Source organism: Cladophialophora psammophila (genome assembly GCF_000585535.1).
Source record: "Cladophialophora psammophila CBS 110553 chromosome Unknown aczJe-supercont1.8, whole genome shotgun sequence".
Classification (NCBI taxonomy): Eukaryota; Fungi; Ascomycota; class Eurotiomycetes; order Chaetothyriales; family Herpotrichiellaceae; genus Cladophialophora; species Cladophialophora psammophila.
The window spans coordinates 767,539-781,455 of NW_006912929.1; the positions used below are offsets into that span (position 1 = coordinate 767,539).

At 54.0% G+C, this 13,917-nt stretch overlaps 3 protein-coding genes across 3 annotated transcripts; all 3 read right to left on the minus strand.

The window, feature by feature from the left end:
• Positions 1–457: 457 nt before the first annotated feature.
• On the minus strand, positions 458–2,377 carry A1O5_05918 (uncharacterized protein; the record flags this gene model as incomplete). Its single annotated transcript, XM_007746515.1, has 5 exons — positions 458–718; positions 808–1,178; positions 1,236–1,827; positions 1,884–2,215; positions 2,266–2,377. 5 exons carry the CDS (start codon positions 2,375–2,377, stop codon positions 458–460), a joined length of 1,668 nt encoding a protein of 555 aa, XP_007744705.1.
• Positions 2,378–5,822: 3,445 nt separating this feature from the next.
• On the minus strand, positions 5,823–7,685 carry A1O5_05919 (glutamine synthetase; the record flags this gene model as incomplete). Its single annotated transcript, XM_007746516.1, has 6 exons — positions 5,823–5,884; positions 5,940–6,335; positions 6,405–6,909; positions 7,360–7,452; positions 7,554–7,595; positions 7,683–7,685. The coding sequence occupies 6 exons, from the start codon at positions 7,683–7,685 to the stop codon at positions 5,823–5,825; spliced, it is 1,101 nt and encodes a 366-aa protein (XP_007744706.1).
• Positions 7,686–9,548: 1,863 nt separating this feature from the next.
• Positions 9,549–12,755, minus strand: A1O5_05920 (uncharacterized protein; the record flags this gene model as incomplete). The annotated part of the gene is made up of 1 exon (XM_007746517.1): positions 9,549–12,755. One exon carries the CDS (start codon positions 12,753–12,755, stop codon positions 9,549–9,551), a length of 3,207 nt encoding a protein of 1,068 aa, XP_007744707.1.
• Positions 12,756–13,917: the final 1,162 nt, after the last annotated feature.

The window sequence follows — 13,917 nt, forward strand, 5'->3', positions numbered from 1 at the left end:
GTGTACCCAGGCATGTGTGTATATGTGTACGTATACCGATATATAATACGCCTCTTTTAGGTTGTAAAGGTTTTTAAAAAAAAAGAGTTAGGAGGGAACTTTTTCTTATCCCCTTCTCCGTTCTCCCCGTCTTTCTTCATCACCCATTCCATCCAGTCCAATCCAGCCAGCTAGATTTCAAACGCATCGAAGAACCCCAGACACAGACGCTCTAACACGGACACACGGACACACAAACATGCGTAAAATGAAGGCGGAGATGGAGATGGGGACAGTGAGAACAACTCATCGTAGGCGTAGGTAGGTAGGCCGGCGGGTAGGTAGACTGGAGCGCTTGGAGTTCCCATGCTGGTGAGGCGTTCTTGTCTATCCCTCGCACCGTAGCGCACCGCAGCAAACCTTACGGCAATGCACAGCACCGCAAGTGCACACCACGGGACTGACGGGTTGACTGGTCTCATGCCTCCGGATCATGCTTGATCTTCTCTATGTCTTCGGCCCTGATGGCATGCCGGTCTCCCTGGGCGGGCAGTTCCTGGTTACTGCGCGAGCTGGCCGTCGTCGAGTCGCCGCCGACAGCACCGTTGGCGCTGTTGGCCGCTTTCCTGATCATGTCTGAGTGTTCGCCGATGCCGTAGCGGTCTTCGCTCGGGATGTTCGGGTCGATGCCGTTCTGATCCCGGTTTTGCGGTGTCCAGGCAAGATAGTCACGGCGGACCTGCGCAATGATTAGTTAAGTCTTCACGACCCGTGGAGATGGGGAATGACTGGGTGGGGAAAGGGAGAAAACAACGACATCGTACACACCTCGACGTAATCGTAGGCGAACTCGCCGAGTTGGTCGTCATCCATGCCGAGCAGTTCAGCCTCTTCCGAAGCGCGGAGGTGCAGGCCCGGAATGAAATTGACGATGTAGGCGAGGATGGCGCTCATGACAAAGGCGTAGCCCGTGCATGCCAGGACATAAGCCAGCTGGATGTAGAATTGGCGATAGTTGCCGATGGGCCACCCGCCGACGCCGGTGCCAGTCGTAGGGTTCGGGACGCCCGTGTTGACTCCGTCGAGACCGACGACGTAGTCGACCCCGAACAGGGCATTGAACATCAGACCGATCATGCCAGCAACGCCGTGTTCGGCGAACACGTCCATGGAGTCGTCAATCCGGACCCAGTATTTGACTGAAAACCACACAGGTTAGTAGATGTCCACAGCGGAAACTCCGAGGGTTCTCTCACTCTTGGTGGCAAAGTTACAGGCAATGCCAGTAACAATCCCCAACACGACACTCCCCCACGTTTCAAGATATCCGGATGCCGGCGTAGCAGCCACAAGTCCAGAGATGGTACCGGAACACCAGCCGACCATGGACCATTTCCGAGCCAACCTGAAATCGAGCAGGACCCAAGCCGCTGCGGCAAAAGTGGCCGTCAGATTGGAGTTCCAGCAAGCCATGACAGCCCTGAGGTTGGCTCCAAAGGCGGAGCCTCCGTTGAAGCCCAGCCAGCCAAACCAGAGCAGAACCGTGCCCAGCAGGATAAACGAAACGTTGTGGGGTCGGAAGTTGAGCATCATCTTCTCCTGTCTCTTCCCCAGAACCATCGAATAAGCCAGTGCAGACATGCCAGAGCCAATCTCGACAGGCCCGCCGCCGGCATAATCCATGACACCGTATTTGAATGCCCACCCATTGGCGTTCCACGCCCAACAAGCGATCGGATTGTATACCAGGGTGGCCCAGAGGAAGGTCCAAACAAGGAAAGGCATCAATCGACCGCGCTCTGCAACAGCACCGGCAACGATCGCGGCGGTCACGGCGCAGAATTGCATCTGTGATCATCACCCCATCAAAATGGTGTAACCGGCGAAGGACCAAGAAGACTCACCTGGTAGAAGGAGTATAGGAGACTAGGAATAAGAGGCGAACCAGGGCTCGGGTTCCCCAGAGTCCGTTTCAGCCCAAAATGGACCAAATCTCCAATGAAGCCGCTCTGGCCGGTTGGAGAAAAGGTGAGTGAGTAGCCCCAGAAGTACCACTGAAAGTTGACGATACTGCCAGCAGCCATGCAAGCCCACATCAGTGACAAGGCCGACTTTCGTCGCGCGAGGCCCGAGTAGAGGAAGCCGAGGCCCGGCACCATGATCAAGACCAGACATGATGAGATGATGATATATGCCTGGTCGCCGGATTGATACCACTTGTTCAGATTCTCCGTCCCTGCACTTTGGTTAGAGGGCCTCTTGTCCAGATGTGGTCACGAGACCTACGTGAGTCTCCTCCTGTTTGCGCATTTGTGGCTAAAGAGTAGTCTGCGGGGGCACCAGTCCAGTTGTAGGAGGCGTAGGAAGGGAGGAAGTTGGTGATGCCACTCGACGACATTGTGACGGCACCAGAGTTGAGGAAGATTTTGCAAAAGAAGTGAGCCTCAGAAGGGCGTTTTCAAAGCTATCACACCCTCGGGGGGCGGCGAGTTCGAATATATACCTCGCGCCGGAAGGGGTGTTGTCGGGGACCGTATCAGAAACAAATGTCCCAAGGCTGGTTGGCTAGGAGAGACGTTCCAAGACTCTTCCGGGCAGGGGAGGCAATCTCGTGGCGATGATAAGGGCAGAAGACATACATAAAAGATATGAACAACCAAGACCGACAGGCACACGAGACAAGAGAAATGACACGGGATGGGATGGGATGGGATGGGATGGGATGGGATGGGATGGGATGGACGCTGTCTTCCAAGACGGCACGGGCCCGAATGTCTTTTTTTAAAGAAGAAAGGGAAAAATGACAGGACCGAGCGAACAGCATCAGAAGAGGGATTCAAGGACATTGGACAGACTGCCAGTGGACATTTGGACAGGATGGGAAAAGTTCGGAGCGGCGTCATGGGTCAGCAGCGGTGGCAGAGCGGGAACGACGAGGTTTGGAGCTCTTGCATCTGGGAAATCTCGATGCAGCAAGGGTCGCGGCGATCTGGTGGAGCGCACGTCACAAAGTAGATGGTATCAGGGAGCTTGCAGGGAGGAACCGTGGTCACAGGTGCTCCGTGGGCTGATCTGATGAGCTGTTTTTCTTCTTCTCTTCTTCTCTCTCTTTTTCCCCTCTTTTGCAACAGTATGTCTTCCTCGATGTATGATGGCCAGCCTGAAGCATGGGCAGCATGGGCAAATCGCCCGCCGGTGGTCTGGGTTCGTTTGGAATTTGTGGGGTTTCTAACTAGGTTGCGATGTGCGTTAGTCGTGGAGTTACCAGGAGCCCGGACCGAGGAAAAGAAAACATCACCATGACAGTATGACAGTGACGAAAAAGATCCATCTCTGCGACTTGGTGTGCATGTCTGGTGGCTTGGCGGCAGAGTTGATCTGGACTTGAATGGGCTGCCCCCGGGTTGCCCAGCCTGATGCTATTGTCGGTGGGTGAGTGGCTGTGCTGGCATTGTTATCAAAGACATGTGTGAGTGAGTTGACGCCCAGCCAGCCCGAGAGCCTTGGCCTGCAAATATCCATCCGGTTCATCAGCAGATCCCTAAGACTCTCCTGACTGACTTCACAGACTGACAGGCAGAGGGTGAATGGTGAAGATGCTTTGCCCGATATCGGCTGGACTGGTCCATAGGAGGCCTGTTGAGAAACAAAGAGGCCCAGGCACCGTTTGGCTGGGCCTGCTCAAGACGCGACCAGAGGACGCAACGAAGGGAAAAATTTTCAGCTGAGAGATTTATGTCTCGTAATGCCAAGGACAGTGCTTAAAGACACTGGTGGTACCGAGTAAAGGGCAAATTGCTTCTGGTGCTGCCCGCGCGCAACAGTTCAACAAACTGTGTCAAACAGAAGTGGTTACTCATTTCATCGACGAGCAGTGCAAGATAGAGGTTGAAAAGATCCAATGAAAAGCGCAAAGCTTATCAGAGTTTCGTGGTTTTCGTGCATGGCGCTTGCAGGGTTGGACCCTGCAATGGCTCAAGGGAACTAAAAGTAGCCTAACAAGTACTTACCAAGTTACTGTTAAGTGTTGTTAGTCTCCTGCAAGGGCCGAAGTCGTTTTGTGCATGGTTCCCACTGCCTTTTAGCCGAGAGACGCACGTGATGCAGCCGAGATGGTTCGACAATCAGACACTGACGTCACATGCACGTGAGCATGAATCTCTCGCCGCAACTCTCTCGAATGGTACTGGGTAAACGGCCTTTGTCCACATAACAAGTACAGTAACAAGTACCAACCCAACACCCTGGGGTGCATGGAGAAAAAGCACATCATCCGAATCCGGAGCCCCAGGGTACTAGTCGGCATCGTTGCATTGCTGCATTGTCTCTTCATGCAGCTACTCAGCTCTGGTTGGTGCTGTCCTCGCATCCCTGACTTTGTCAAGTCATGCTGGCAGGAGAAAAAATTTTGATGCTGTCAAGCTTGAAAAATTGTCTCATCCAAAAGGTCGCTTAGAGCATCCCATTGTGCTCATCAAAAAAGATGGAGCACTTCAAGATAAGCCAAGGGAGGAAGGGCTTTGAGCTTTGAGCTCAATCCAAGGTACCTCACCTGCATCCTTATCAGTTGTTACGTGTCTTTGTTTTGTTTCTTTTTTCTCCTCTGCCATGGCCGACATTCCCCTTGCCGCCCACCAATCAGCATTGTCTCTTTGTTGGCGGAAAACGAAAAACGAAATGAGCTTCCATGTCAAGGTCCTTCTGGACTATCATGCCACTTTGCCTCTTTGGAGGGGGGTTTTCAAACAACAAATGTCGGCAGACGTCTGAGCCGGTGGCATGTGCCGCACTTGTACCTGTACCTGTGCTTTTGCAGGCAGGCAAACCATCGTTGTTGGGGATCAGGACCCGACGCGCCGGAAGGGCCGGCCAGCTCCAAGCGGGCCAAGCGCGCTCGACCAGAGAACCACACACCAATCGAGACGGCGTGGGAGCTGATTGAGCTCGCGCATGAGCTGCCATGGAGATGGCCTAGGATTGGGTACGAGGGATCGCGTCTGGTCTGATCGGTCGGGACGTTCTCTAGCTCTGTCTGGGTGTGGCAAGCCCTCCGGCTGTACGTACCAGCCTTGTTCGGGGCAGGGCTGGTGACGAGACCAGCGGCTTCATGCACAGTCCAGCCTGATTCCCCATCCCGTCCCGCAGCAGACCTTACCTACAAGTACATACTTACTCGGTATGTGCGAAGTAATACTTGGACTGACACCAGGCTGTTGCTGGCTGACCCACCCGGGCATCTGGCATCCGCGGCGACCATTTCCGTCCGCTCTCGCCTATCCCTGCTCTCTCTCGTGTTGGTCCCTTTGCGCTGACCTAAGGCATTACCCTGCAGGAAGACAGACAGGCAGATAGAAGCTCTTCCAGGTCTGGCACGTGGGTGGCTCTCGGGCTCGAATCAGCTAAGCGGGGGAATACGCGGCAGTGGGGAAGGAATACTTGCCTACTTAGCTCCCTGATCGATCATCAACTTTTTCAAGAGCAAAGTGTTTCTTTAAAGGAGGACTTTAAAGAGGCCTCTGAAGGCTGAATGTGGATAGAAATGAGAAGAAAACCAGACAATGGGTACAAGCCCATGTTCATGCCATATATTGGCCGACAAGTTCATCTAATGCTCGTGGGTTTGCGCATCGTAATATTGCATCTCAATATGTGTAACTCTCCGGTGCTCTATGTAAGCAACGCTGTTGTCTTGTTGGCATACTGCACGCCGTTTCAGGGCGCTAAGATCAACTCCTACCGCCAACGCTCGTGAAATCCACACGCTTCCATGTCTTTGTCTAGCTATCTTTTGTCGATGTTCTCCTCGCACCACTGCCCATTCCACTCCGCCGCCTCTAGACGGCTCAGTTAAACTTCTCCTCGGGCAGGGAGCCATACAGAGTCTCTACAATCATACCAGTAACCTCTGTAGCACAACAAATTAGCCCAGTAACAACTTGCTAAGTGGGTTTCAGACTTACGGTATGGATCAGCGTTGGAAGCTGGTCGTCGGTCCTCGAAGTAGCCCTTGCCTTCTCTGGCGCAGGCTCGGGGAATGCGGACCGACGACCCTCGGTCGGCTACACCCCAGGTGAACTTGTCAATGCTGGATGTTTCGTGTGCTCCAGTCATACGCAGATGGTTATCTTCACCGTAGACCTTGATATGTTCAACGTGGCGCTTCTCCAGCTTCTTCATCGCCTCCTCTATGAATTTCATGCCACCTTCTTCACGCATCTCCTTGGACGACACATTGGTGTGGAGGCCAGCTCCATTCCAGTCACCCGGGATAGGTTTGGGTTGGAATGAGACTTTGGCACCAAATTCTTCGGCGATACGGTGGAGGAGCCATCGAGAAACCCAAAGTTGGTCACCCACTATATACTCTGTTAGCTCATTTTTGGCGACGGCCTTTGCAGAACCGGTCGATGGCGTGCGCGACTTACAGTCAATGCCTTCACAAGGACCAACCTGGTATTCCCATTGAGCGGGCATCACCTCAGCGTTGGTGCCCGAAATGTTGATCCCGGCGTACATGCAAGCTTTGTGGTGTGCCTCGACAATATCACGGCAGTAAACGCGACCAGTGCCGACACCGCAGTAGTAAGGGCCCTGAGGACCGGGGAATCCGCCCTTGGGCCAGCCATATGGCCAACCGTCGGCGGCCAAGAGAGTGTATTCTTGCTCCAAACCAAACCACACCTTGTGCTTGGCATTGGCTTCCATCAGTCGGGCCGCTTCGTGGCGGTAGTTGAATTTGTTGGGTGTTCCATCAGGGTCCCAAGTCTCGCACATTACCAGAACGTTTTCGCCTAGACGGATTGGGTCGGGATACATGGCCACGGGCCGGATGTAAACATCGGAATTGTCACCCGGGGCCTGGCCGGTCGACGAGCCGTCGAAATTCCATTCGGGAAGATCATCGACACTCTTGGGGGCTTCGCTCAGGGTCTGGAGTTTCCAAGTCAGCTTGTGGGCACTTTGCAAGTCATAATGGATTTCGATGTGTCAAGTCTCCGGTGGATCCGTGTCAATCTCGCTGCGGTCGAATGGTGGTTTGACGTCGCCTTGGAAGATGCCGAGATCGGATGGATGGCGATTGGCAAATGCTGATTTCAGGTGTGCGGCGCAGCCTCGGAGGGTCAAACGGGGTGGTGGATAAGCCAGCCCATTTAGAGTGTAACGCCGCCACCACAGGGTTTCCCAACGTGGGGTCACCCAGCCCGGCGGCGCAGCCTACCCACCAACAGGCGGCAGCCCTGTTCTCGTTCTCGGGACTTTTTGGCTTTTGGCGGGATTCGGTGAGAGCGCGCCCAGTGTGGCAATGGGAGGTCTCGTGTCGGAGTACCAGAAGGAGAATCGAAGAACGAGTGAGAGACAGATCGAAAACAATATGCTTACCTTTGTCTTGTTTCGAAGGCCATTTGATCCGTCAATCCAGATGTACTCAGCCAGGACCTTGCCTTTTTGGTCCAATTTCATGAATTTGGCCAACTGCAACAGGTGGGGTCAGCGAAGTTCGCACCGGGTAGAGCGTGTGGCATGGCGCATGGTGGAGAGAAAGGTAAACAGGAGCGCAGTGAGGTGAAACTCACGTTGGTGGCATTAGACACAATCGTAGATTCACCGACGCCAGCCTAGGAGAGAGTCAGGGTCAGTATGAACCATGCAGGTTGATGTGTGGTGAGGCTCTCGCCGCAACTGAAGTGGAGAGGGGAGCTCACCATGGTGGATAGACGAGCAAGTGATCGGACTGAACAATGCCGATAGAGAGAGAGAAGGGGGGAAGGAGAACAAAAGGTCCTTGATGACTGTAGTTTTGAAGAGTGAACAAGGAGGGAAGAGGAGGGCGAGAAGAAAGGAAGTTTGGAAAGTGAAGAAGAAAGAGGAGCGATAACAGAGAGGACAAAAGACAGAAGCAAGCAAATAAATGTCACAAAGACCATGTTATTGCCGCATGGCGTATGGTTTGGTTGCTGGCACCCTGGCCACAGCTTGCAGCGTGCAGACCGCAGTTGAGGGGGGGGGTGGTTTCCAAGGGGGGTTGCTCGGGGGGGGGGGTTTGGGCATACCCGCTTGCGCCTCCCCCACCAAAAAGCCCAATCTGTCACCACTCACCACTCGTCGCCACTCGTCGCCCAAGGCAAGCCGAGCTGATACGACTACAAGCCATAAGCCACTCATTTTGCCGGGGCCATTACTAAACTCGTCAGCTCGGCACTGGGATGCCTGGAATAGGCCCTGTTGTGAGCATGGCCCCCAGTGCCGGTGCCAGTCTGAGTCCAAAGGGTCCAGCCCTCTGCTCTTCTGTGCTCTGCCCTTTTTTGCGCTTCCCCCCCAAACGAGATCGCCGAGGGGTCCTCCCCCGTTCTGACGCTCCCGTCCACTGGGTGACCCGCCAAACTGACTCTAATCTGCTAGCGACAGAGAAGCGCGAGATAAGGAAAAATCGATCGGATTTCTTCACGCAATCGCCCATTTGCCTACGTAGTACATGCTCGGTCGTTCATGTCGCTCACTCACGGCACCGCACAAGAGCAACGATGATGATTATGCCGGCGTCACCAGGTAGCACCGTCAGCAGCAACCCAAGCAATCCCACTCAGATGCCAATTCCTCCTCTTCCCCTATTTCCTTGTTTGCTTTCTGGCCCTGGTGGCACGAGACATTCCAGATCACAGTCCCCCGTTGCTGTGGAGTCTCCGCCTTTTCGCATGAACCGCAAGTGTGGCTGCTGACATTGTCGCATTATCATAACCCGAGAGGCGGCCTTGTTTGGCCGTCGAACTCCACGAAATCAACTTAGGCATCTTTGCCGTTCGGGGTGTCTGGCGAGCAGACCGACAAACCACGCAATCCCAATCCGAACCATCTGGTGACTAGAGGGAAAATCAGATAGAGCTTCCTTGTTGGACGCTCTCGTAAGTGTTACGAGCAATGCATTATTTGCTTCTTTTCCTCGCGTCTTCGCTTCTGGGCTATTGTACCTTGCAGCTGCCAACACCACAGCACCTCCCGTCTCTTACCCAATCCATGTGTGCCGCCTGTCTGCAAAATTTTTTTCGCTCTCCAACTTCATCCCCTCCAAGCGAGGTGATTATCTATGTGCCGTGTCGTCCATGGTGTATGCTTCCCCCTGTCACGTCCTCCAGTCCGTCTAGTTGATCGTCATGTGGCATGAGCAAAAAGAAAGCATCTAACAGAATGGGGTATCTTCAAGCCAGAGAAACAACAAGAACCCAACTCGGTATCTATCCGAGGCCATGATTTGTACCGTCACGGCGCATGCTGCCCCTCCTCCTGCCTCGCTCCCTTGCTCCCTTGCTCCCTTGTTCCCGTCTCCCCGCTTCCCCTGTGCCGCAGCTTATCGTCGACAGCTGATTGGTGATTGCTCTGCAATTGAACAATCACGTAAATGACATAATGAAGCTTTGGATCGTCAGGGACTTGGAGCCGAGGAGGGGTTGGCAAAGAAAAAAAAGCCCAAGTTGGGCGGTCGCAAGCTTTCTTGCACATCACCTTGGAACATGTGCCCGTCAAGTATTTTCACCATGTATCTTGTGCAGCAGAAGACGTCGCTTTTCTTTTTCTCACTCCTCTGACAGCATTTCCTGCTCGTGCGTCGTCCATTGTTGCACGGCGTGCTTGCGGGCCGCTGCGAGGTCGGGTAGCATGGAACGGAGTGGTTGTGACGACTCCGGGCTACCGTCTTTTCGCTGCTCTTCCAACATCTGAGCTTCTCTGTGTCCCTGCGCGATCCTGGCATGCCGGATCCATCGTTCTGTCTTCTGAGTATCTCGTACTCGTCGCCGCACGCTGTTATGGACTCCCTTCGCCGTATACGCCCCTAATCCAAGCACGCCGGAGATGGGCTTCAACACCAGTCCGCCAATGCCTCGCGCAACTCCCTTGGGCAGTGCAGACATGCCATCCTCATGGACTTCGAGGTATGGAATTCGCACCACACCCGTTACCCCGTCGTAGAGCCCGAGCCAAAACTCTTTGCCAGCCACCTTCAGTCCCGTCCGGAATCCGTTGATCCCTTGGGGAGAAGGCCGCACTGTCTTGTCACCATACAGTCGAGGTGCGTTGTGAAATCCAAGAGCAAGGGCATTCCACATCTGCAAGGGTAGCTTTGCGATGGCTTTGCTGGAGTAGCCAATCCCCTTTCCCACATCTTGCAAGATCACCACCATTGGGGAAGTCCGGTCTGAGCTCGCCGTCGCAGTCCTGGTCAACTTGGAGCCTTGTCCAATAGCATCCTGGCTTGGGTTGGGCTGACCAAAGGGCAACTTCACTGGCTCTGCCTCGCCGTGGAAGTTGACTTGTCGCATGAGCCTGGCGTGCTCTTTCCGTTGCTCGTCCACAGAGGTGCCCCGTGTAGCCATAGCGATTCGTCCAGGTAGAACTAGTCCTTCGATTGCTGACTTCTGCTTTTGCCTCCGTCTGCGCTTCTCATAGTGTTTGATATCCCGTTTCGCTGTCTCATGCATCGTCACAAGCCCATAACATGCCTCCTGAAAGGCCTTGACAAGCACACCGCCCGCGCCCGTAATAGGTTCCCCGGGCCCCTGGAAGTCGGTCCACTCATGAATTTTGGCCAACTCCAAGTTCGACCAGTGGATCTGTTTACTTTCCACCAACAATTCTGCTGCCAGCGCCGATAGTCGCGTGCTGGCATGTCTGGTCTTCCAAACAGCGACGCGATCCGGGAAGATGTTGCAACGCGCCGAATATGGTCCTGCGGGATCCAGGTGTCGATGGAAAGAGTCCACCGCGTTTTCTGCGCCGTCGCCTTCCTCTTGAATGCTCTTTGCAATCACTTGCGCCTTGGCTCTGGCCTCAGGCTCTAGGCACTGTCGGATGCCCTCAGCAAATCTGTCCCTGTCGAGTTTCTTAAGAGGAAGAGCCTCTTTTGCACCAGCTCCTGCCCTTGCAACCATTGCACCCCAGAAAGGCTGATCTCCGAAGAAAGGAACGATCATTGTTGGCTTGCCGAATCTCAGCCCTGCGGCCGTGGTTCCAGCACCACCGTGGTGAACCACTGCGTCGACGCGAGGGAATAGCCAGTCGTGGGGGACATTGTCAATCAGGAAGATACCGTCGGGTTTTTCCATTCCGTCTCCCATACCTCCCCATCCTCTGCTAACCACGGCGCGAACGTCAGCCTTCTCGACCGCTTCGAAAACCATCCTCGTGAATGCCAACGGATCGCTAATTCCCGAAATGGACCCAAACCCTATGTAGACGATGGGTCGCTCGTCTGACCTGTCAAGAAATTTGGTCAGGTCTTCTGGTGGATTATAAGATGCCGCAAGATCCAAAAAGACGTAACCTGCGATGTCGATCTCCGGACCCCAGTCACGAGGTTTCGGAACAAGGCCCGGTGACCAGAGATAGGTTACCGGAACCTTGAGACGGGAGAGTTGACCGGGGGCCCATAGAGTCGAGACGGGTTCCAGACCTAGCGTTTGGACACGGAATCGGTTGACCAAATCACCCAACCCCTGCCATGTCATCAAATCGACCAACGGATAGCTCATGAAATTTGTGTACCTCTGGTCGACGTTTGAAGCCTTGATGTTGGCCAAGGGATGGGGAAACGCTTGTGTGGGCGAATAAGGAAAGGTAAAGACCAAATGCAGCGGAATACTGAGCTTTTCTGCGCAATGATAGTGTGCGAAAGAGGGTGGATTGGCGATGATTGCGTCGGCCACAAAAGGGGGTTTTGAGCCCATCATCTCCAAGTTGGCGGCGTCCGTTTCGTTGTCTGTGGCATTGATGCATGCCCTCCAGAATCCTTGGAACATTTGATACATGGACTCACGCCTCTTGCCTATCTCTCCAGACTTGACGGTCTCGAGCGTCGGAATCAACCCAGGGTTTTTGACCATGAATGCCATCAATTCGGAAGGATCTCCACCGACGGAAAAAAAGTCAAGGCCAACCTCCTTCTCGACGAACTGCTTGAAGGTAGGATGGGAAGCAATTCTGACTCTATGGTGATACTTGTCTCTCAACATCTTCCCGATTTTCAGAAAAGGTTGGATATCGCCACGGCTGCCGATCACCATAATTACTATGTTCATCGAAGGCACGACAAGCTTGTGTTTGTCCCTCAGAAAATCGGCCTTAGCCTTCTCTGCCAGCTTTGCCTCCTCTTGGTAGTCGGGACCGAGCTGGTGTCGAATGGTTGCGCCCAGCGCTTTGGCGAGATAGCCTGTTTGAGATGTCTCATTGACTGAGATGTTCAATCTCCCATCCTTGGCTATTCTCCCTTGAGATTGGAAGTACTCATTTCCTACCTTGAGATGCGATGGCCTCGGGTGAGTGCGCACTCGATTGAGTTGGGATTTGGACAGCGCATCGTGAGCTGGTTGTGTCTGTGCCCTTTGCAGTCCAGCTGTGTTGTCCTCATCCGACGAAGTCGAGGTATCCGAATTGCTCGACGAAACTCGACGCCTAGCGCTTTGTAGGATAGGGTAATTCACCGTGGAGCGATGCTGTCTGGGAGGAACGGATGTTCCTGAGGGACGACGGCGAGCAATTTCGGTCTCGAACTTGCGTGAAGCAAGGCGCGGCCTTTCAAGGTCGCCGTTCTGTTGATCGGCTTTGATGCTCTCTGGATCTCGCGAATGCGCTTCATCGTGTAGAGTGGTATCTGAGCATCCACGAAGGCTATCTTCGGTTGATTGCGCCTGTTCAAGGTAGGGAAAGGACGTCGAAAGAGGGTCACAGGTTGGGCTGGTCTCGTGCTCCACAGTGGAAGATGCCAGAGGCGCGAGAATTTGAGCCATCTCAGGGATTGGGACAGTTTCTACGGCCACTTGTCAGAGCTTCGAGACATGATGAAGATAGGGAGGTCTGGTGGGTGAGTGTTGCAACGAACGCAGAGGGTGGATTCGGCCGTAACCTTGGAAGTTGCTCGACGTGAAAATGCTGGTAACCAACCTAGCAGCTGTTTCAGAGGGATTGTAGAATAAGACTCAACGATCGGATTGGCACAGTTGAGGCCATAATTGCAGCAGCTAGGGAAGACAACGAAAAGATAGGAAAAGGGAGATTGGGCACTTGACCACTGAGTGAAGGGGTGGTCGCTGAAGCTGTTACTTGTACTTGTTATAGCCTGCGGCTGCGAACAGTGACCTTACTGGGCTTGCATCATGCGTCATGCGGCGCAACGGCTGGGACTGGTGCCCACTGCATGATGCAGCTGGTTTGGGCTGGTTCGGCCTGGTCCAGCCAAATAATCCCCCACACCAAACCCGCCGCGCCTCCGTCCCCAACTTTGCCCCAACCCAAAACCCTACCGAAATCCACAGTAAGAGTAATTCCTAGGCTCTTCTCCCGTTATCGTGAGCTTTGCCCCTGGTGTCGGCCCTGGCGTGATGCGGCAACGAGGAGCTTGGAGGACCCCTGAGGCGCTGCAGACTGTCATCCATAAGGAAAGCACAATTGCTTCTCTATCCCTCTTCCGCGTTTGCCTTAAAACACACCGTTTCCGGCCACAGTCAGGATAAGTGAAATGAGCAGGGCAGGTGCTCAATCATTGTGGCTAAGTCGGTGCATCCAGCAGACGCATGGACAGTTCACTTGGCTAACAACAGCAGCCCTGAACAGGAACAGCCACCCCCGGAATCCTCGATCACTCTCGTTGGAGGGCCATGTTAATCCTTGAATGCCAGATCCTGCCATCGCTCGCTGGCGGACACCCGAACCAACCATCTACTTTCCCTTGTCTCGCCTAACACGGGCAACACGGGCCATTCCATCACGATATCCTGCACTTACGCAGATCAGGTTTTGCTGAAGCGAGGAGCGGGTAGCGGGAAGAACAGACGAATTCCTCTTATAACTTGTTCGACGCGGGCTGCGAGAATCGTGCCTGTAATCCGCCCCTGAAGGGAACTTCTCAACTTCTTCTTGACAGCTTTCCCTACCCGAATCCACCTAGAATCA